At 43.7% G+C, this 24301-nt stretch overlaps 2 protein-coding genes and 1 non-coding gene across 3 annotated transcripts; all 3 read right to left on the bottom strand.

The window, feature by feature from the left end:
* Positions 1-10951: 10951 nt before the first annotated feature.
* Positions 10952-14786, bottom strand: LOC101306342 (tetratricopeptide repeat protein 38-like). The gene is made up of 13 exons (XM_004300583.1): positions 14635-14786; positions 14401-14553; positions 14213-14311; positions 13674-13775; positions 13314-13457; positions 12890-12984; positions 12679-12808; positions 12496-12600; positions 12112-12218; positions 11981-12032; positions 11450-11624; positions 11316-11380; positions 10952-11207 (listed from the first exon to the last, which is right to left on the bottom strand). The coding sequence occupies exons 1-13, from the start codon at positions 14728-14730 to the stop codon at positions 11121-11123; spliced, it is 1410 nt and encodes a 469-aa protein (XP_004300631.1). The 5' UTR covers positions 14731-14786; the 3' UTR covers positions 10952-11120.
* A 625-nt stretch (positions 14787-15411) lies between these two features.
* LOC101306051 (glutathione S-transferase U18-like) lies at positions 15412-17047 on the bottom strand. The gene is made up of 2 exons (XM_004300582.1): positions 16687-17047; positions 15412-15983 (listed from the first exon to the last, which is right to left on the bottom strand). The coding sequence occupies exons 1-2, from the start codon at positions 17002-17004 to the stop codon at positions 15600-15602; spliced, it is 702 nt and encodes a 233-aa protein (XP_004300630.1). The 5' UTR covers positions 17005-17047; the 3' UTR covers positions 15412-15599.
* Positions 17048-19410: 2363 nt separating this feature from the next.
* LOC101305851 lies at positions 19411-20360 on the bottom strand. The gene is made up of 2 exons (XR_184769.1): positions 20221-20360; positions 19411-20131 (listed from the first exon to the last, which is right to left on the bottom strand). It is a non-coding gene; the product is annotated as an uncharacterized LOC101305851 (transcript).
* Positions 20361-24301: the final 3941 nt, after the last annotated feature.

Genomic DNA, 24301 nt, shown 5'->3' with positions numbered 1-24301 from the left:
AGCACTTCTCGAACTGACATAATTAAAAAATCTCGAGATTTTTTTGTATGATTTTTTAAAATCACTATAAAGACTGAGAATACGAGTCAAATATTGACCATATATAAGGGAAAAATATGATTTTTTTTTCCAAAACTAGTGTGGTTATGAATGATTTTGCCTCATAGGTGCACACTTAAATTTTCTCCCATTTTAATTTTTTTATTGTCAAAAACTCGTTTTTTAAAACACATGTTCCTATTGTTTCACAAAAAATTTCTCATATTTTGGCCCTGTTATTTTAGCACTTCTCGAACTGACAGAACTAAAAAATCTCATGCGATTTTTTTATATGATTTTTCGAAGTCACTATAAAGACCGAGAATGTGAGTCAAATATTGACCATATGTAAGGAAAAAAATGTGATTTTTGTCAAACAATAGTGTGGTTATGAATGATTTTGTCTCATAGGGCCGCCAAAGGGACGTTTTGACAAGCCAAGAAGCCGCTATGACCCGTTAAGGGGCTGCCTTTACACGCCTTGACCCTCCTAGGCCCGTCTAGAGTTACCTTGACCCTTGTAGGGCCACCTTAACCCGCCTTGGCTCGTCTTAGGGTTTAGGGTTTAACCCGCCAAGGGCCGCCTTAACTCGTCTTTTCCCGCCTTGGTCCTTGACCCTCTTCGGTCCACCTAGGGTAGCCAAGGAGGAGCCATGACCCACCTAGAGCCGCTAAGGGGCTGCCTTTACACATTTTGACCCGCCTAGGGCCGCCTTGACACGCCTAGGGCCGCCAAAGGGATGTCTTAACCTGCCAAGGGGCTGCCATTACACTCCTAGGTCTGTTTTGACCTCCCTAGGGCCCACGATGACCCGCATAAGGCCGCCATGGGGCTACCTTGACCCGTTTTGGCTCGTCTTGGGCCGCTTTGACCCGTCATGACCCGCCTTGGACTGCCTTGACCCTCCTCGGCCCTTCTAGACCCACTTAGGGCAACCAAGGAGGAGCCATGACCCGCCTTGACCCGTTTTGGCCCGCCTTGACCTCCCTTGGACCGCCTTGAATTGCCTTGGACTGCCTAGTGCCACCAAGAAGCTGCCATGACTTGCCAAGGCGTCATCATGACCCTCCTAATCTCGTTTAGGGCCGCCTTTACCCGCCTTGACCCGTCTTGGCCTGCCTTGGGCCGCCTTAACCCTCCTCGGCTCTTCTAGGCCCACCTAGGGCAGCTAAGGGGGTGCCATGACCCACCTAGGGCTGCCTAGGGGCTGCCTTTACACGCCATGACCCATCTAGGGCCGCCAAGAGGCCGTCTTGACATTCCTAAGGCCGCCAAGGGGGCTGCCTTGACACACCTAGGGGTGTTTTGACTACCCTAGGGCCCGCCATGACCCGCCTATGTCCGCCAAGGGGCCACCACCCGCCTTGGCCCGTCTTAGGTCGCCTTGACCAGCCTTGACCTACCTTAGCCTGCCTTGACCCGCTTTGACCTGCTTTGGGCCGCCATGAGCCGCCTTGACCCTCCTAGACTCGCCTAAGGCCACCAAGAAGCCGCCATGTCTTGCTAAGGGGTCGCCATGACCCTCCTAGGCCCGTCTAGGACCGCCTAGACCCGCCTTGGCCCACCTAGAGTTATAAAGAGGGCGCCTTGACCCGGCTTGGACCACCTTGGGCCGCCTTGACCAGCCTTGGACCGTCTTGGGCCGCCTTAACCTGCCTTGACCCGCTTTGGCCCGTCTTGGCCCGCCGTGACCTACCTTGGGCCACCTTGAACCGCTTAGGGCTACCAAGGGGACGTCTTTACCTGCCAAGGGGCTGCCATTACACACCTAGGTCTGTTTTGATCTCCCTAGAGCCCGCCATGACCTGCCTAGGGCCACCAAGGGGATGCCAACCGCTGTCATGGGGCTACCTTGAGCCGTCTAGGCAACCTTGATTCGCCTTGGCCCGTCTTGGGCCGCTTTGACCCACCTTAGGACGTCTTGACTCGCATTGACCCGCCTTGACCCGCGTTGCACCACCTTGACTTCTTGACCCGGCTTAGGCCGCTTTGAACAGCCTTGGGCGGCCTAGTGCCACCAAGAAGCCGCCATGATTCGCCTAGGGACGCCAAGTGGTTGTCTACATCCACCAAGGGGTCACCTTGACCCGCCTTGGCCCGTCATGGGCCTCCTTGACTCGCCTGGACAAGCCATGTCCCGCCTGGGACCTCCTTGGGCCGCCTTTACCCGCTTGGGCCGCCATAGGAAGCCTTGACCTGCCTTGGCCCACTTTTACCCGTCTTGCCCAGCTTTGGGCCGCCTTGGACCGCCTTGACCCTCCTAGACCCGCCTAGGGCCACCAAGAAGACGCCATAACTCACCAAGGGGTCCCCATGACCCTCCTAGGCTGGTCAAGAGCCGCCTTAACCCGCCCTGGCCTACCTTAGATAGCCTTGACTCATCTTTGCCCTCCTTGACCCTGCTAGGGCAGCCAAGGCGGCTCCAAGACCCACCTAGGGCCGTCTTCACAAGTCTAGGGCCTGCCTTGACCCGTCTAGGGGCTGCCTTGACCCTTCTAGACCAGCCTAGGGCCACCAAGAAGCCGTCATGACTCGGCAAGGGGTCGTCATGACCCTCCTAAGCCCGTTTAGGGCAACCAAAGGATCACCTTAACCCGCCTTTACTTGTCTTGGCCAGTCTTAACCCTCGTCGGCTCTGCTAGACCCACCAAGGGCAGCCAAGAGGGCGCCATGACCCACCTACGGCCACCATGGGGCTGCCTTTACACGCCTTGACCCGTCTAGGGCTGCCAATAGATCGCCTTGACATTTCTAGGGCCGCCAAGGGGGCCGCCTTGACACTCCTAGGGCTGTTTTGACCTTCATAGGGCCCACCATGACCCGCCTAGGGCCGCCAAGGGGCTGCCTACCTCTGCCATGGGGCCACCTTAACCCGCCTTGGCTCGCCTTTACCCGCCTTGGGCTACCTTAACACTCCTAGGCCCACCTAGGGCCACCATGAAACCGCCATGACTCGCCAAGGGGTCGCCATGACCCTTCTAGGCCTGTCTAGGGCTGCTAAGGGGCTGCGTAGACCCGTTTTGTCCCGCCTTAACCCTCCTCGGCTCTTCTAGGCCCACCTAGGGCGGCTAAGGGGGCGTTTTGACCCGCTTTAGACTGCCTTAGGCCGCCTTGACCCTCCTAGACCCGCCTAGGGCTACCAAGAAGCCGCCATGACCCTCCTAGGCCCACCAAGGGGCCGCCTTAACCCGCTTTGGTCCGCCTTAAATCGCCTTGACCCGTCTTGGCCCACCTTTACCCTCCTCGACCCTGCTAGGCCCATCTAGGGCAGCCAAGGGGGCATCCAAGACCCACCTAGGCCGCCAAGGGGCCGCCTTGACCCATGTAGGGGATGCCTTGACCCGTGTAGGGGATGCCTTGACCCGTCTAGGGGTTGCCTTGACCCTCCTAGGGCCACTAAGAAGCCGCCATGACTTGCCAAGGGGTCGCCATGACCCTTCTAGGCCCGTCTAGGGCAACCAAAGGGCCGCCTTAACCTGCTTTGGCCTGCCTTAGGCCGCCTTCACTCGTCTTGGCCCGCTTTGGGCAGCCTTGAGGGCGCCATGACCCACCTAAGGCTGCCTTTACACGCCTTGACATGTCTAGGTGTCACACCCCGGTCCCGGTGTCGGAGGTTTTTAAGCGGCGGACGCCGATTTCGAGGCGTGAACGAGTGTTACAAAGCGGAATAAAATAAATACACTATCTTCTAGGCTCGTCGGCTACCCTTTCCCGGCTCGATCAAATCTAAGTACTTCTCTTCAAAAAATATTAGAGATGGGTGGGTGAGCATAACCACGCGCTTAGTGAGTAGACCAATGTAATATGCCCGCAAAGCCATGTCATTTTACACATGCTACAAAATACGTATATAGTATACACATCACTTCAAGCAATTCATCACATCGCACAATCTCTTCTTATAGGATATCCTTCAATTTAGTAATCCCCACGGGAACCCAATGACCTTCATGTCCTATACCTCCGTGTGTCACATCCTTACTTCGGCATAACCAATCAAGAAGTTCACATGTTCCATGACCAGTCAAACAAATAGATCCACAACATAAATATATATAAACACCGCATATTTCGCAATATCGACATGCTTCACTATAAAATAAAGAGATATTTTGAAAAAGATAAAATCATGCTTTTCAACTAATTTGATAGCAAATAAGAATATTTGAAACATATTACACAAATCCACTCACCTCGACAAAACGAAACCCCACCACAAATACCGATCATAAACCGAGCCTCCTAAAACGAGCCATCTAGAATCACCGTTGGATCTAACCCAAACTTCTAGGATAGAAAGAGAACATCGATACGAACCCGTACGCGGATCCGGAATTGGAGTTACGGATCAAAAATTATGATCCGCCGAAGTTTTAATCGTAAAAGAAAATCTAGAGAGAGAAAGTGACGAAAATGAAGAGAGAGAAAGAGTATGATTAAGAGAGAAAAAGTCTCTCAAATCAGCAGGCCCGCTCACTTGCGGGACGATTTTTACGGGACGAAACGGGACGAAATGATATCAGCCCTCCGATTTGGTTAGTTTAGATCTAATGGCTCTAAATCATTAAACTAAAACTCTTCTGTTCATCATTCCAACCCAGGTTTCAAACACATTACCTCTTCACCTCCATCTTCTAAAATCTTCAGATATGGGAAAGGAAACCCCGAAACAAGTTAGATGGAACATGATTCCATGAGGAAAGACTACAGATGCACAAGGTTAATTACAAACACCACAAAAAACTACAGTGAGATTTCATAAAGATGGCCGCCACCACTAAAGTCACTGCTGCAAGTCATGCAAAACCTTCACTTCCGGCTTCACTCCTTCCATACCCAATTTGATCTTCCAATTTAATCTCATATCTAAGGCAGAAATTTATGCACCAATAATGAAATCATGGATGAGATCATAAGTTCATCCCTTTGGATTTAATCCAAATTTGAAGCATCCTACCTCAATAAAGCAATGATCTTGGGTACTTGTAGATCAGAGAAGAATGAATCATGGGTTTTAGCTAAACCCAGAATTTAAAACGTTGCGGAAATCCAGATGAGCATATACAGAGAGAAGGATAGAAAGGGAGCAACAAAGGAAGAAGATGGGAAATGAATTCGGTGTGGGTTGTGTGGATTCACAAAGGTTTATGGAGTCCCTTTCATCCGTATGATCTGATTCATTTAAATCAAATGGCTATAAGCTAGGTATCCCGTTTTGTCCAGTAAAAGTTGTCCCGCAGGTGAGCGGGCCTGCTCAAATCAGATACGGAAGCAACGTATATGCTGGCCCTATATATAGGAAGAGAGAACCAATAAGAATTGGCCAAATGTCAAAATTTGGGTAAACCACCAAGGTGCTTGTGACACACCTCAAAGTCTCCACAACTTCTCATTCCTCTATTTGACCAATGTCCAAGTGATTCATGGACTAAAACTGACACGTACAACAATACTTGGTGACTAAGGAAACTGACCAAAGAAAAGTGCCACGTCATTACTCAAACCAATTTCGACAGAAGTTCGACGAAATTTTGAAAAATTGTTAAAAATAGCTCGGGACTTCGAAAAATTCACCGAAAAATACGGCGAACTCGTGGCGACATCTAGTTTCTAATTCCAAGAAGAAAAATGAATTTTTTGATAAATTTCAAAAATTCGGGATGTTACACTAGGGCTGCCAAGAGGCCGCCTTGACATTCCTAGGGCCGCCGTGACACACCTAGGGCCGCCAAAGGGACATCTTGACCCGCCAATGGGATGTCTTTACACATCAAGGGCTGTTTTGACCTCCCTAGGGCCCACCATGACCCGCCTAGGGCCGCCAAGGGGCAGCCTACATCCGCCCTTGACCCGCCTTAACCTACCTTGGACAGCCTTGACCTGCCTTGGCCCACCTTTACCCGCCTTGAACTGCCTTGACACTCCTAGGCCCGCCTAGGGCCACCAAGAAACCGCCATGACTCGCCATGACCCTCCTAGGCCCGTCTAGGGCCGCCTAGACCCGCTTTGGCCCGCCTTGACCCTCCTCAGCTCTTCTAGGCCCACCTAGAGCAGCCAAGGGGGCGCCTTGACCCGCCTGGGGTAGCCTTGACCCTCCTAGGCTAGTCAAGGGTCACCTTAGATTGCCTTGACCCTTCTTGGAAGCCTTGGGCCGTTTTGACCCTCCTCGTCCCTGCTAGGCCCACCCGTCTAGGGGCTGCCTTGACCCTCCTAGGGTGGGCCGCCTTGAACCTTCCTAGGGCAGCCAAGAGGCCGCCTTGACATTCCTAGGGCCGCTAAGGGGGTCACTTTGACACGTTTAGGGCCTCCAAGGGGACGTCTTAACCCTCCAAGGGGCTGCCTTTACATGCCTAAGGCTGTTTTAACCTCCCTAGGCCCGCCATGACCTGCCTAGGGCCGCCAAGGGACTGCCTACGTCCGCCATGGGTCCACCTCGACCCGACTTGGCCTGTCTTGGGCCGCCTTGACCTGCCTTGGCCAGCCTTGGGTCGCCTTTACCTGCTTTGAACAGCCTTTTGTCGCCTTGACCCTCCTAGACCCGCCTTGGGCCACCAAGAAGCCGCCATGACCCTCCTAGGCCCGTTTAAGGCTGCCTTAACCCATCTTGGGCAGCCTTGACCAGCCTTGGGACACTTTTGAACCGCCTTGATCCTCCTAAACCCTCCAAGGGGCTGCCTAGGGCCGCCTTGACCCGTCTTGGGCAGCCTTAGCACGCCTTGAACCGCCTTAACCCTCTTAGACCCGCCTAGGGCCGCCGTGACCGTCTTAGAAGCAACCAAGAAGCCGCAATGGCTCGCCATGACCCGTCAAAAGGCTGTCTTTACACGCCTTGACCCGCCAAGTGCAACCTTAACCCGCCTTAGGCAGCTTTGACCCACCTAGAGCCGCCAAGGGGTTGCTTTACACGTCTTGACACGCCTAGGGCCGCCAAGGGGACATCTTGACCTGCCAAGGGACTGCCTTTACACGCCAAAGTCTGTTTTGACCTCCCAAGGGCCCGCCATGACCCGCTTAGGGCCGTCATGGGGTTACCTTGACCCGCCTTAGCCCGTCTTGGGCCGCTTTGACCCGCTTTGGGCCGCATTGACCTGCCTCCTGCCTTGGACCGCCTTATCCCGCCTTGACCTGCCTTGGGCCACATTGACCCGCCTTGGGCCGCCTAGTGCCACATAAAAACCGCGATATATGACTCGCTAAGACGTCGTTATGACCCTCCTCGACCCTTCTAGGCCCACCTAAGGTAGTCAAGGGTGCACCATAACCCACCTAGGGCCGCCAAGGGGCCATGACCCACCTAGGCTAAGGGGGTCACCTTGACCCGCCTTGACCTGCCTCGACCTGCCTTAGGCCGCTTTGACCCGCCTTTGCCCGCCTTGACCTGCTTTGGCCCACCTTGGACAGCTTTGACCCGCCTTAAACAGCCTAGTGCCACCAAAAAGCCGCCATGACTTGCCAAGGCCTCGCCATGACCCTCCTAGGTGACCGCCTTAATCCGCCTTCACCTGTTTTGGCTTGCCTTGACCCGCCTTTCTTTGCCTTAACCCGTTTTGGCCCGCCTTGACCCGCCATGGACCGCCTTGACCCGCCATGACCCGCCTTGGGCAGCCTAATTCCACCAAGAAGCCGCCATGACCCTCTTCGGCCCTTCTAGGCCCACCTTGACCTGCCTTGGCCCGCCTTAATTTTAAAAGAAAATGAGGTATTTTCTTCAGTTCAAGTTTCATCCAATTCGAGCCAAAATAATTTACTATAGCACATGAGTTTCTGCCCAATTTCACCTTTTTTGTCCCTTCGGCTTTATCCGTTCGGGTGTGTTTTCAGACACCTCCTAACATATAATGAACCATTCTAGCTTCAAAAATACGTGTATTTTATCAATTTACTCGCGATCCGGTTTAAATAAACTCACGCGTTCCGTGTTTTAAAAAGCTGTTGAAATTACTGTTTTAATTGGTATCGAATGACTTTTTAAGATTACGTTCTCTTCAATTCTTCTCATATTGACATCGGAAACCTTAGTTTCAAAAGAAAATGAGGTATTGTCCCTCATTTCAAGTTTCACCCAATTCGAGCCAAAACCTTTTGCTACAACAAACGAGTTTCTGCCCAGTTTCACTTGTTTTTGGCCCTCTGGCTTTTCCGTTTGGGTGTGCTTTTAGACACCTACTAACATATAGTAAATCATTCTAACTTCAAAAATGCATGTCTTTTATCAATTTATTCGCGATCGAGCCTAAATAAACTCACGCGTGCCGTGTTTTGTAAAGTTGTTGAAATTGCTGTTTTAATTGGTATTGACTTTTTAAGATTATGTTCTCTTCAATTCTTCTCATATTGACATCGGAAACTTAGTTTCAAAAGAAAATGTGGTATTGTCTCTCATTTCAAGTTTCACCCAATTCGAGCTAGAACCCCATGCTATAGCACACGAGTTTTTGCCCAGTTTAACGTTTTTTGAGCCTCCGGCTTTTTCCGTTCGGATGTGCTTATAGACACCTCCTAACATATAGTGAACCATTCTAGCTTCAAAAATACATGTCTTTTATCAATTTACTCGCGATCGGGCCTAAATAAACTCACGCGTGCCGTGTTTTGTAAAGTTGTTGAATTTGCTGTTTTAATTGGTATTCTGTGACTTTCCAAGATTTCGTTCTCTTCAATTCTTTTCATATATACACCAAGAACATTAATTTTAAATGAAAATGAGGTATTGTCCCTCATTTCAAATTTCACCCAATTTGAGCCAAAACCACATGCTATAGCACACGAGTTTGTAGCCAGTTTCACATTTTTTTGGGACTCTGGCTTTTTCCGTACATGTGTGCTTTCAGACACCTCCTAACATATAGTAAACCATTCTAGCATCAAAAATACGTGTCTTTTATCAATTTACTCGCAATCGGGCTTAAATAAACTCACGCGTGCCGTATTTTGTAAAGCTGTTGAAATTGTTGTTTTAATTGGTATCGAATGACTTTTTAAGATTATGTTCTCTTCAATTCTTCTCATATTGACATTAAAAACGTTAGTTTCAAAAGAAAATGAGGTATTGTCCCTCATTTCAAGTTTCACCCAATTCGAGCAAAAACCCCTTGCTATAATACACAAGTTTCTGTCTAGTTTCACTTTTTTTGGGCCTCTGGGTTTTCCTTCGGGTGTGCTTACAGACACCTGCTAACATATAGTGAACCATTCTAACTTCAAATATACGTGTCTTTTATCAATTTACTTGCGATCGGACCTAAATAAACTCATGCGTGCGGTGTTTTGTAAAGTTGTTGCAATTACTGTTTTAATTGGTACTAAGTGACTTTTTAAGATTATGTTCTCTTCAATTCTTCTCATATTGACAATGGAAACCTTAGTTTCACAAGAATTGTCCCTCATTTCACGTTTCACCCAATCGAGCCAAAATACCTTGCTATAACACATCAGTTTCTAGCCAATTTCACTTTTTTTGGTACTCCGGCTTTTTTCATTCGAGTGTGTTTATAGACACCTTCTAACATATAGTGAACCATTCTGGCTTCAAAAATCCATGTCTTTTATCAATTTACTCGCGATCGGGCGTAAATAAACTCACGCGTGCCATATTTTGTAAAGTTGTTGAATTTGCTGTTTTAATTGGTATTGAGTGACTTTCCAAGATTATGTTATCTTCAATTCTTTTCATATTGACACCGGAAACCTTATTAATTAAAAAAAAATGTGGTATTGCCCCTCATTTCAAATTTCACCCAATTCGAGTCAAAACCTCTTGCTATAGCACACGAGTTTCTTCCCAGTTTCACTTTTTTGGGCCTCCGGCTTTTTTCGTTTGGGTGTGCTTGCAGACACTTGCTAACATATAGTGAACCATTCTAGCTTCAAAAATCTGTGTCTTTTATGAATTTACTCGCGATCAAGCCTAAATAAACTCAAGCGTGTCGTGTCTTGTAAAGCTGTTGAATTTGCTGTTTTAATTGATATTGACCGACTTTTTAAGATTTTGTTCTATTCAATTCTTTTCATATTGACACCTGGAACCTTAATTTTTAAAGAAAATGAGGTATTGTCCCTCATTTCAAATTTCACCTAATTCGAGCAAAAACCACTTGCTATAGTACACGAGTTTCTAACCAGTTTCACATTTTTTGGGACTCCAGCTTTTTCCGTTCAGGTGTGCTTATAGACACCTCCTAACATATATTGAACCATTCTAGCTTCAAAAATCCCTGTCTGTTATCAATTTACTCGCGATCGGGCCTAAATAGCTCACGTGTGCCGTGTTTTGTAAAGCTGTTGAAATTGCTGTTTTAAATGGTATTGAGTGACTTTCCAAGATTCCGTTCTCTTCAATTCTTTTTATACCGACACCGGGAACCTTAGTTTCAAAAGAAAATGAGGTATTGTCCCTCATTTCAAATTTCACCCAATTCGAGCCCGAAACCCTTGACTATACACACGAGTTTCTGCCCAGTTTAACTTTTTTTGGGCCACCGGTTTTTTTCGTTCGGGGTGTGCTTACAGACACCTCCTAACATATAGTGAACCATTCTAACTTCAAATATACGTGTCTTTTATTAATTTACTCGCGATCTAGCCTAAATAAACTCGTGTGTTTGTAAAATTGTTGAAATTACTATTTTTATTGGTATTGAGTGACTTTTCAAGATTCCGTTCTCCTTGGTTCTTTTCATATCGACACCGGGAACCTTGTTATTAAAAGAAAATGAGGAATTGCCTCTCATTTCAAATTCCACCCAATTCGAGTCAAAACCACTTACTATACACATGAGTTTATACCCAGTTTCATTTTTTTTGAGTCTCCGGCTTTTTCCATTCGGGTTTGTTTACTAAAAGCCCACAAATGCAGTAGTATATTTATGCAAAAACAAACAGCAGCTAAGAGATGAAATGGAAAAACATGTTAGTGGAAGTAGTTATGTGCTTCTATTTCTCATTATTGAAATGGAATGTGTATGTATTTGTTACAGTCGAAATACGGCATGTTCTTATTTTGTGACTTTCATTTCTAAATCTAATATGCAGTTTGGGGGAAAAGTACAAGTACATCTGATCTGGTTTCCCGCTTACTGGTTTAACTGAAATATGCAGTCTCTAGACCCCTGGCCTTTTCGCTTGCAATTGCAACCTCCGGTCTGCCTGTTTGTTTATAACCTCTCTCCTGCAAAACATACTCTTTATATGCATCTTTCTTTTCTGAAGGAAAGCGCTTCAGCTGCTCAATATGCAGTACGTAGTTATAAAGCTAAAAAATCATTTAGATATATACCAGGAGGCGCCAAAGGAAAGGGATCCCGTCTCTTGCCTTGATCCGCTTCTCAATCACCTCAGTTGCTAAAATTAGACAAAGTTAGAAGACAATCTCTAGGAAGTTTGATGCTGGAAGCATGACTTATGTCATACCTTTTGTAGCTTGTCCATTGTTAAGCAACATACAATACCAGACTTCATTGAATACATCAACCTGTTCACCAGATGCTCCAATCGTCTTACAGTTATCAGCATCAAAATTAGGACCTAACAATTCCATTGCATGTTTTTCATTACCCTTCCCATACTCGTACATGGCTTCTGCAAGCTGATAACAAAGATACGGATAAACAAACAAAAAACTTCAATAGCAAACCACAATAAAAATTGTTGATGTAAAATATGCTGTAAAGTGGAAAAACTGAAAATCCCCAAACTACAAGAATCAAAATCATACTTTTGTAATCTTTCTTTCTTGATAGTACTGGGAAAGTAGTTCAGGGGACATGTAATAGCATAACTCATAATATTCATAAAAACTTTGATGCCAGGTTGCTCAAGAGTGAAGATACAGTAGGTAGTGTAAATCGAGTAAGTGACCAAAAATAGAGACAATGCATAAATAAATCAACAGAGGAATTAAAGAGAAATCCATATATACTGGAGGTGGTAATCAGAACAAACCATTATTGAACTCTGCATGGATTGTTGCTTCTTCTTGTTCATCTTAGAAAATCTACAGAAGGACACTTAATAAATAGGCAGTCGATAAAACAAAATAAGAGTGTGGTTCAGAGTGGCAAGATCATACTCACCTGGATTTCAAGCCCTTGAGCAACTCTTCAGCCTCTGAAATCTCACCAGTATTAGCCAACGCCCATAAAACTAGTACGTCAAGTTGCCAATCTATATACCAGTTTGCCTGGACAAATTGGTGCACATCCATAGTCCAAACAACAAATTTAGTTTAATGGATGACACCACCTAAAGAGGTAAGGCATAAACATCATATGGTGAACTAGCATTAATCTAAGATCATAATATAGAATTCTGAAACCACAAACGTACATAATATTCTCTTTCAACACATCTCTACCAGTAAACTTCCCAAGAATCTTGATTCCAAAGATGTTAGGTCCTTTGATGCAACATATTTTATGTAAGCTTTGGATCCAAAATGGTATTTTTATGTAGCTTACCCTATCAGTCAAGCGTCTGGCTAAGGTTTGCAAACGGTCTTCAAATGCATCCATTTGACCACGAACATGAACTCGTAAAAACAACCCAAGGGCATTCAAGTACACCTATTTCACATAATTTTTAGGACCTAGATGCAACTTGCAAGAGAGCTGGCTCATGTATAAAAGTACTTGAAATTTTACCTCTGGTCCAAAAGTATCAACCTTTTCCAACTCCTTCCAGATATGATGGTCATATACCTCTAAGATTCTTTCGATTGGAGAATAACCTTCCATATAACACAGAGCTACATGCCACCAATTGTGTGTGAGCCTGATGATTCTAACACTCTTTAGCATCTAAATATCACTTGAAGAAATAAAATATTAAATTGATTCATCCTAATACACATACATAAATGACAGACAAGAATCCCATGATGACGAGCATGATTCCATGAACTCTACTGCTTCTTTAAAACGACACTCGTACTGAAGAACATGGCACAACTGCAAAAGAAGGACATGAACTACAACAATGAATCAAGAATTTAAGTATTACAAACTAGTTACAACAACTAACTGATACTGATATAACATTTGAAGATGTGGATTGCGTTTATGTATGGAGTTAGGTCTAATCAGAGTGTTGACCATGGTCTAACAACTACAGTGTCTTTGCCATTTTATACTTCTATATGTCAAGACAGTGGAAACTTTTTTCAGCATTAGTGGAAATTTGGCTTGGAGCGTTGCGACAGCATTGTCAATCATTGAAAATGAGTACGCTTACACTCTAATTAAGTACAAGTTCTATAAGCAAACCAAGTATAACTTACATTGTGTTGTGTCCAGCAGTCTTGCTTGTTGATTTCATATCCCTTTCTCGCTGCTTTCTCAGCTTCTGCCATCCGGCCAAGCTCCAGTAAAGGGAAAGCAAGCAGACCATAAACATATTCTTCTTGTTGATTACTTGGTAAAACCTGTTAGCAAAATTTTTACACAACAGTAAAGAAAACATTCACCCTGAAGGTCACAAAACTATCATGAAATGCTTAAAACCAAAAAGGAAAGTACTACATATCAGGTCATAGTAAGAAGATGCTAGGAAAAAATATATCAGGAAATGAATTAACTATATACTCCACATTGTCCTAGGAAAAATAAAAACTTTATATATCCTTAGCATAGAAGTGAACCTGTTGAACAAGATCCAGTGAGAGATCATTTCGAGCCATGTAGAAGCACAACAGTTGGGCCCTTTTTAGAGACACCAGATCTTTAGGAAAACATTTCAAGAGCTGCAAAACAAAATGACTCAAAATCAACAAAGATTAAAGACTAAACTTACTTTTAAGGGCTGCACATCTGATACTTGAACTAAACTATATAAAACTAGCAGTACCAAATCCTGAACCATACAATTTGCTAGATGGATGATTCAATATAAACATCTTCACTTGCAATATTTTGCTTTGTTTTTATGTCTTGCTATTTATGTGATTAATGAAGATGAACAGCATCTGAGACAAGCATCTACGGCATTGGGGCAGATTCAAACAGGAGCAAGTGAAAATAGTAATTGAATTCCTGATACATCAGATTGTGTATGAAGTTCAAACTTTCTAGTTTGAGAAACTTCCCAAAAGATCTATACACACAATTATAACCAAACTAAATGTCTGCATCATCTGCAAATCAGGAAATGGAAAAATTCCAATAAAAGAACTGGTCCCACCTTAGAATGCAACTCAAAGGCAACATCATCATCTCTATCCCCGGAAATCAAATAATTGACAGAATCGAAAACTGCCTTCTCGTACGGGGTAGCTTGTTCCTGTCCACAATCAGCGTCTCATTACACCACAGGAAACTAAACACCCAATTTAACCTAATAAAAACGGTTTAGAATCAAGAGAAGCTTACGAGCCGAGAGTTGGCCGCTTGGAGATACGGATGAGCTTTGGAAGGATCAGACGAGCACAGAAAATGCGCAGCCAAAATATTAGCAAGCACACAGTTGCTATCGTGTGTCGGCGCTTCTAATATCACAGACCTGCCTCTCCCATAACTCAAAACCTTCAAAAACAGAAACCCATTTCAGATTTTATTTCCACATGCCAAAAGTTTAGAGAAGCAGACAAAGCAAGAATGAGCAACCTGAACATAGAAGGCGTTAATGGCAGATATGCAAGCATCTGAGGAAGTGTTTACTTCGTAACCCCATTTGTCAACTTTCACTTCTCCTCTCTCCATTTCAAGTGAAGGAACAATCTTTGTTACCCAAAACAGTGCCTCTGTCTTTCTTTGTTTAGTTTGGATCGAGGAAATGGAGTGTAGTAGGTACGTAGGATAGGAAGGTCCTAGTCACAAGTGAGGAGGTGTCGATTACGTTGCTCTGCAGCTGTCACTTGTCGCAGTTGGTTTGGTGGATAGTGTCAGGGACTAGTTGTCTAGTTGGGTTCGGCTGATCATGATGCTGCCTTATGCGATTCGGCTACGGCCATTAGGATCTGATTCTTTTCCAATGATTTCAATCCCACCCAAACATTCAACTATTTGCCCAAGTCGAAATTGAACGCCTTTTTTTTATTATTAAAGGGTGGGTCCCCTAGCCCGCTAGGCCCAACCAGCAGGTCACCGCCTAGACATCTCTCATATCCGTTAGCCCACTAAGGCCCAGTCCACCGTATCTTTTTTTATTTTTGTTGTTTTTAAATGATGGGTCCCACAACCTGCTTAGGCCCACTTACATGGAATCCGCCTAGACACGACACATGTCCGTCTAGCCCACTTAGGCCCAGTCCACCATCTCTTTTTTTTTTTTTGTTATTTTTCCTCCTTAGATTTGTCCTGTTCAAATCGTAGGCGACCGGAAATCTCAGTTACAGGAACTGAGAGAGGAAGCGAGGCATAAATTGGGTTCTAGCACCACGATAATACAATTCCGACACCAGCCTCTGTTTCACCATTCAATTTCATAACTGACAGCAAAGTTTTTTAGTTTTTACATAAGAAGTTCTGAAAATGTAAAGACCCTTTTCAGGTCTTGATTATTTCTCATAATAAACACAAAATACTGCTACAGTTCACACAACAATGACAAACATTGAACACTAGATTAATTACTTTGCCCCAGAAGTTGCAGCCGCTCTTAATTTGGCTACAATAACCTTACTAAACTCAGTAAGCTTCTCTATCTCTGGCAGAACATCTTTCACGGCAGGATCTGCAGCAAACTTCTCAGCCCATTTTAGCAACCCCGGCGTCTTTGTTTCGTTAATCAGCTTGATCCCACCCATTCCCTCAGTCACTCTAAACCACCCCAAAAGTCCCCCAAATGCAATGTCAAGGTAACCAATGTGATCTCCCCCAAAGAAACTCTTTCCTTTGCTGATCTTTTGAAATGCTTCCTCCAACAGCGCTAGACCTTCTGCCACTTGCCCCACTGCTGCCTTCCTCGCCTCGTCATCTGTAGCGGCAGCGATGCCTTTCATCGCCGGGAACCACTACAAGTACATAGCACCCATGTCATCATTAATCCAAGATAACCATTGTCTATGGTACAAAATGCCTCATCAACAATAACAGCATCACCTAAAACCAGTTACATTATCCGGCCAAAGCATCTTAAAAATATGAATACATATTTTGACAAGGAGAGACAGAATTCTCTCGCTCCAATTTGTTCATCTACTAGACCAAGTTTGTCAAAAGCATGAGAAGTACAACTTAACATCTGATTCAAAATGTCATTTTTGAATCGAATAAGTTTATTAGATCAGACTTCCAAATATGTTTTAATCAAGAACATCTGTAGTCTACTTCTCCCGAGATGTAACCCGAAATGGCCAAACAAGTCTCCAAGGAGATGGACATACTATCTAACTAGCTCTACCAGATCTATAAACAAAATCCACATGCAATTCAAAGTGTTAGCTTCTTCCAAACTTTCAAGGATCCAACTTTCAAAGCAGATATATTGCATTCACAAAACTGAGTCATACATATATATCAGCAAATTTTATAGATATTTCAAGAATTATCATATAATTTGTTTCACTGTTTGCCTCTAGCCATGAACATATATACTTGTTCATTCCATGCACAACTAGCATCTATGCTCAACCAAATTACAACACTCAAACAAAGAAAAGTAAATCACATTCATGAATGGATCTAAATCATAACCAAATAATGTATACAACATACCTTCTCATCGATATAAGCAGCCCAGAATCTGGCAATGGCGCGGTCGTAGGGATCAGAAGGCAGGATGGACGGGCCAGAGGCCCAAGCCTCGTCGATGTACTCCACAATGATAAGAGATTCACAGATGGGTTTGTCATTATGAATCAGAACAGGGATTTTCTTGTGAACAGGGTTCGATTTGAGCAGAAGCTCACTCTTGGTTCCCAATGTCTCCTGAAGAAACTCGTACTCTACAGACTTGACGTTCAAGGCAATACGAGCCCTCAACACAAATGGGCTCGGCCATGCTCCTATAAGCTTCACATCATTCTTAGCCATGATCAAAACTTACACTTATGAACTCTGTTCAGGGTGTTGGGGTGAATGAGAATACAGGGGAAAACAGAGCACTAATATACGAGTGAACGGTCAAATAAATTGGATGGGAAGTGAGGTGTGAACGTAATGAAGGTTAGGTAGAGTGTGTGAATTGGCAAGGTCGGAGGGGATGAGAATTCAATTTCTATAGACTGGCGTTGCAGTGGTCCTTGTCAAATTTAGTGCAACGTTTACGTTTGTGAAAATGGATGGATGGATGGAAAGAAAGCAGAAGATATCGTGTAACCGTGTGTTAGAAAACTAAAGAAATTACGATGCATATTGTCTCGACAGTTACAGAAATAGTCATTTCTACGTTGCTCTCTGATAGGCAGATCGAGGGCGGTGTGTGGTTGTTTGGTGGGGCGAAGAAGATAACACGTGGAAGAGAAGATTATTAAAGAAGACATAATTCTTGTATGCACGACGTGTATTTATACGACACAATCTTAACCGTTCATAACAATTCATATGTTTGACCACCATGTTTCTATATTATTTCCTCTAATCTTGACTATTTATATATGTATATGGAGATACACACCGTATCTATTAAAGAAGATTTAAATGGAGAAGATGAATATATTTTACTACAGGCCCGCTCACCTGCGGGACAACTTTTACGGGACAAAATGGGATACCTAGCTTATAGCCATTTGATTTAAATGAATCAGATCCAACGGCTGAAAGGGACTCCACAAACCTTTGTGAATCCACACAACCCACACCGAATTCATTTCCCATCTTCTTCCTTCGTTGTTCCCTTTCTATCCTTCTCTCCCTGTATATGCTCATCTGGATTTCCACAACGTCTTAAATTCTGGGTTTAGCTAAAACCCATGATTCATTCTTTTCTAATCTACAAGTACCCAAGATCATTGCTTTATTGAGGTAGGATGCTTCAAATTTGGATTAAATCCAAAGGGATGAACTTATGATCTCATCCATGATTTCATTATTGGTGCATAAATTTCTGCCTTAGATATGAGATTAAATTGGAAGATCAAATTGGGTATGGAAGGAGTGAAGCCGGAAGTGAAGGTTTTGCATGACTTGCAGCAGCGGCTTTAGTGGTGGCGGCCATCTTTATGAAATCTCATTGTAGTTTTTTGTGGTGTTTGTAATTAACCTTGTGCATCTGTAGTCTTGCCTCTTGGAATCATGTTCCATCTAACTTGTCTCGGGGTTTCCTTTCCTATATCTGAAGATTTTAGAAGATGGAGGTGAAGAGGTAATGTGTTTGAGACCTGGGTTGGAATGATGAACAGAAGAGTTTTAGTTTAATGATTTAGAGCCATTAGATCTAAACTAACCAAATCGGAGGGCTGATATCATTTTGTCCCGTAAAAATCGTCCCGCAAGTGAACGGGCCTGTATTTTACTAACTGTGTTGTAAACTTACAGAGGTAGGTACGTATAGAAGAGAAGGAAACAAGCTAAGAACCACAACATCCTATCTACCAGCAGTTCCTTACTTTCTGCCTATAAATATGGATCTACACATTTACACATGCACACATGCTGAAGAGCATGGAGGAGCCCTAAAACAAGGGTCAATGACAGAAAGATTGAGAGGAGATGTGTATCACAAGTAAGCTGATCTCAGCACTCCCCCTCAAGTTGGATCAAGGGAGTTTCTTGAGCCAAGCTTGAAAAGCAGACTCTCAAACTGTGCGGAAGCAAGAACCTTGGTAAACACGTCTGCAAGTTGATCACAAGATCTTGTGTACACTGTTTCGATGAGTTTTGATTGGACTTGGTTGCGAATGAAGTGACAGCTTTGTGCGCTCAAAAGCAATGAAGATTAAAGACTAAACTTACTTTTAAGGGCTGCACATCTGACACTTGAACTAAACTATATAAAACTAGCAGTACCAAATCCTGAACCATACAATTTGCTAGATGGATGATTCAATATAAACATCTTCACTTGCAATATTTTGCTTTGTTTTTATGTCTTGCTATTTATGTGATTAATGAAGATGAACAGCATCTGAGACAAGCATCTACGGCATTGGGGCAGATTCAAACAGGAGCAAGTGAAAATAGTAATTGAATTCCTGACACATCAGATTGTGTATGAAGTTCAAACTTTCTAGTTTGAGAAACTTCCCAAAAGATCTATACACGTGAGTTCTGGAATGCTCCGAAGCGTCCATGCTCCACGTTTGTCTTGGTTACGTGTCGATCCTCCATTGGCGCATGTATTTCGTCCGTGTTAGTCTCCCGTTAGTCTCCTTGAGTGCGTGAGTTGCATAACTCAGTAAATGTTTCCTCCGCACACTATCCAGTTTCATTATTGCTGGGTCAATCACCAGCACCACCACGATGGTTGTTGCTTCGCCGCAGTTTGTTTTCTTCTTCATTCTTATACTCGGGTTCTGTTTCGATCCGACCCATCAGAAACCCTCGGTGTCGTTAAACACGACGAGGCTATCGAAATCCGGCGACTCGGTTCTGATCAAATGGTCCGGCGTTGACTCGCCGTCGAAGCTCGACTGGCTCGGAATCTACTCGCCGCTGTCGTCACGCAACCACCACTTCCTCAGGTACAAGTTCCTCTCCTCCAGCTCGATATGGCAATCCAGGTCGGGCTCCATCTCGCTTCCCTTGATCAACCTCCGATCCAACTACTCCTTCCGGATCTTCCGCTGGTCCAGCCCGAGGTCAGCCCTAGTTTCTTCGTTCCGATCCAGAAATCAGTTCCCTCTCCAGTCATACCCCGCCTCCTCGACCCAGCCTTTCTGTCGGATCCAAGACAACACAGACCTGCAACGCATAGTCACCCACGCACGACGCACCTCGCTAGGACGTGCTTGCAATCGACAGTTAAAACGAGCTAGTTACCTTTTCACTTCCGTCACAAAACAAACGTCTCACAGACGCTCCGGAGCATTCCAGACGTCTCCCACAATTATAACCAAACTAAATGTCTGCATCATCTGCAAATCAGGAAATGGAAAAATTCCAATAAAAGAACTGGTCCCACCTTAGAATGCAACTCAAAGGCAACATCATCATCTCTATCCCCGGAAATCAAACAATTGACAGAATCGAAAACTGCCTTCTCGTACGGGGTAGCTTGTTCCTGTCCACAATCAGCGTCTCATTACACCACAGAAAACTAAACACCCGATTTAAACTAATAAAAACGGTTTAAAATCAAGAGAAGCTTACGAGCCGAGACTTGGCCGCTTGGAGATACGGAGGAGCTTTGGAAGGATCAGACGAGCACAGAAAATGCGCAGCCACAGTTGCTGTCGTGTGCCGGCGCTTCTAATATAACAGACCTGCCTCTCCCATAACTCAAAACCTTCATAAATAGAAACCCATTTCAAATTTTATTTCCACATGCCAAAAGTTTAGAGAAGGAGACAAAGCAAGAATGGCCAACCTGAACATAGAAGGCGTTAATGGCAGATATGCAAGCATCTGAGGAGGTGTTTACTTCGTAACCCCATTTGTCAACTTTCACTACAACTCCTCTCTCCATTTCAAGTAGGTGAAGGAACAGTCTTTGTTATACCCAAACCAGTGTCTATGTCTTTCTTTGTCTAGTTTGGGTCGAGGCAATGATGTAGCTGGCAGGAAGGTCCTAGTCACAAGTGAGGGAGGTGTCTAAAGCTGCAGCTGTCACTTGTCGCCGTTGGTTTGGTGGATAGTGTCATCACTGTCATGGATTAGTTGGGTTTCAGCTGATCATGATGATCAGATGATGCCTTATGCTGATTCGGCTACGGGCATCAGGATCTGATTCTGTTCAATGATTTCAATTCCACCGAAACATTTAACTATGGAAGAAGAAGTAGAAGTTTATGGATAATCAATCTCTCTTGTAAGTGTGGAGTTCAAGCTTTGCCTAAGTCGTGTGCTTAAACCATACATAATTAGCCTTTTATTTATTTATTTATTTTTACGCTGTCCCCTATCCCGCTTGGCCCACCAACTTTGCAACCGTCTAGACACACCCCATATCCGCCTAGCCCACTAAGCCCAGTGCACCGTGTTATTTTTGTTTTTGTTTTTAAATGGTGGGTCCCCTAGCCCAATTAAGCCCACAAACCTTGCCACCGTCTAGACATAGCACATGTCCGCTAGCCCACTAAGGCCCAGTCCACCGTAATTTTTTTTTTATATTTGTTTTGTTTTTAAAAGGTGGGTCCCCTAACCCGCTTAACACCAACCTTGCCACTGAGCAAATCTCACCTAGATCCTTCAGTAGGTATAAGATTCCATTATCTCCGATCATTAATTCCGGTGATTATTAACACCTATGATGAAATCGACAGGCAAGCAAATCCTGTACTCTTATCCAGCCAAACTGTCTGCACCCAACACAAGAACAATTTCAAACACCACACAAAAAAAAAGCTAGAACACAAAACAATCCAGAGTCAAGTATTCACACATGTTAGTTTGATGACCAAATCAAATAACAACAAGTTGAATTCCACACCCAAAAGCATCAAATACCAAATCAGGAATACACATTACACATGTTCTGGGAATGTATACCATGCGCTATGCATCCTTAACATCTCTCGTCAGTTTAGTTGGTTACTTGGTTAATTAGTACCATTTGCTCACAGTGATGTCTGAAACTTGGACTTAGATTAGTACAGGAATCCTAACCATTTGTGTACTTAAATATACCAACCATGTTTCACTGATCATTAGCAAGGAAGACCAACTGATGACAGAGACCTGCATGGGCTGGTTGCCAATGAGGCCATGTCCAACTCTTCATCAGAATCAATTGCTTCTTCATAATCACAGTGTGCTTTGATTGAGCAAATGAGCAGAAGAGCAGGTGACGACCGATTCCGAGTCGTGGAGTGCCGCCGCCATCCGCCGGAGAGAGATCAGAACTCAGGGACGGCGAGAGACGACTTGTCTGGGTCGAACAGTCGAACTATATAGTTTGTCTTTTTTTCCTATTTTTTTAATGGTGGATCCATTATCCTGGAAAGGCCTACCAACCTTGCCACCGCCTAGACAAACCCCATCTCCTCCTAGCCCACCTAGGCCCAGTCCACCGTATCTTTTCTAAATTTTTTTTGTTTTTAAATGGTGAGTCCCTAGTCTGCTTAGGCCACCAACCTGGCCACCGCCTAGACACAGCTTATGTCCGTCTAGCCCACTTAGGCCCATTCGACCGTCTCCTTTTTTTATTTTATTTTTTGTTATTTTTTTCCCTCCCCATATTGGTCTCGTTTAAATCGTACGCGCCCAGAAATCTTTGTTCTTTTTACCTTCAAGAGCTGGGTTCATTGATCATAGAGAGGGCGATGAGAGAGAGGAAGCGAGATATAATTTGAATCTGAGTGTCTATAACCCGTTTTTGAGTTCTTGAACCTCGAATTTTCATAACTGATGGCAAGTATTTTACACAGGAAGTTCTGAAAATGTAGAGATCGTTTTCAGGTCTTGATTATTTCTCATAATAAACACAAAATACTGCTCCCACACTTCACACAACAATGGCAAATGCTCCCACACCTCACACAACAATGACAAATGCTCCCACACTTCACACAACAATGACAAACATAGAACACTAGATTGATTATTTTGTCCCAGAAGCTGCAGCAGCTCTTAATTTGGCTGCAAGAACCTACGAAACTCAGGAAGCTTCTCTATGTCTGGAAAAACATCTTTCACGGCAGGATCTGCAGCAAACTTATCAGCCCATTTTAGAAACCCCGGCGTCTTTGTTTCGTCTATCAGCTTGACCCCATCCAGTCCCTCAGTCCCTCTTAACCACCCCAAAAGTCCCCCAAATGCAATGTCAAGGTAACCAATGTGATCTCCCCCAAAGAAACTCTTTCCTTTGCTGATCTTTTGAAATGCTTCCTCCAACAGCCCTAGACCTTTTTCACTTGCTCCGCTGCTGTCTTCCCTGTCTCCTGGTCTGTAGCGACAGCCATGTCTTTCAACGCCGGGAACCACTACAAGTACATAGCACCCTTGTCATCATTCAACCAAGATAACCATTGTCTATGATACAAAATGCCTCATCAACAAATAACAGCGTCACCTAAAACCAATTACCTTATCCGGCAAGCATCTACAAAATGTGAATAAATTTCTTGACAAGGAGACAAAATTCGTTCACTACAATTTGTACAAGCTTTCGATCGGCTAGACCAACTTGAACCTTTCGACTCAAAATTGTTTGACGATGGATGAAGTAACCGCATCCGTATACATTTTGTAAGACAAGCTTGTATTTCCTATCAAACTTTCAAATATGTTTTAGTTAAGAACTCTTGTAGTCTACTTCTCACGATATTTAACCCGAAAAGGCCAAACAAGTAGGGATGGCAATGGGTAAGGTAGGGTCATGAGATTAAAATACCATACATGTACCTTTTTTCATTCCTCATCCCCGTACACGCCCCATTCTCCGTAATTAGATAATGGGGATTCTTTGTACCCGTCCCCTTTGGGGATTACGTTCTCATATCTGCCCCGATTCCCGTTAACAATTATGTAATAATTAATTTTTGGGTAAAATATTGAATAGTCCTTATGGTTTGAAGTCGACATCTGTTTAGTCCTTATGGTTTTATTTTAATCTGAATAGTCCTTAAAGTTAGGATTTTTCATCCAAATAGTCCTTATGACCTTTAACTGAGAAAATTGTCAGAATGACTATTTGGATGAAAAATCATGACTTTAAGGACTATTCAAATTAAAATAAAACCATAAGGACTATTTGGATGAAAAATTATGACTTTAAGGACTATTAAGATTAAAATAAAACCACAAGGACTAAACAGATGTCGACTTCAAACCACAAGGACTAAACAAATTTTAATTCTTAATTTTTTAAAAAATAATCAGGAAATATAAAAATAAGAAAATAAAATCAAATACATATATAAATAAGTTTCGTGATTCAATCCAACAAAAACGAATACAAGTCTCGGTTACAAAAAGAAGTTTCTATAAATATTCATTAAGAAAATCATAGTAAAAAAATATCACAAAAGATTTTACATAAATATCTATTTATAAATAATATACATATATAGGGCCCTTCCAATAAGGGATCCCTATTTTAAGCCATTTATAGGGATAGGGCATTACACCAACTTCCCGATTATAATTTTACATCTCCACCGTTCATATCTTAGGTCTATATGAGTAGATCACCTCTACAAAATTTCATATGATTTGGTGATCGTTAAGGCTTTCAAAAGTTTGATTTAGTTTTAATGACCTTCAACGGTTTTAGTTTGACATAAGCTGGACC

Source organism: Fragaria vesca, linkage group LG5 (genome assembly GCF_000184155.1).
Source record: "Fragaria vesca subsp. vesca linkage group LG5, FraVesHawaii_1.0, whole genome shotgun sequence".
Classification (NCBI taxonomy): Eukaryota; Viridiplantae; Streptophyta; class Magnoliopsida; order Rosales; family Rosaceae; genus Fragaria; species Fragaria vesca.
This window is presented reverse-complemented; position numbering and strand designations above follow the sequence as displayed.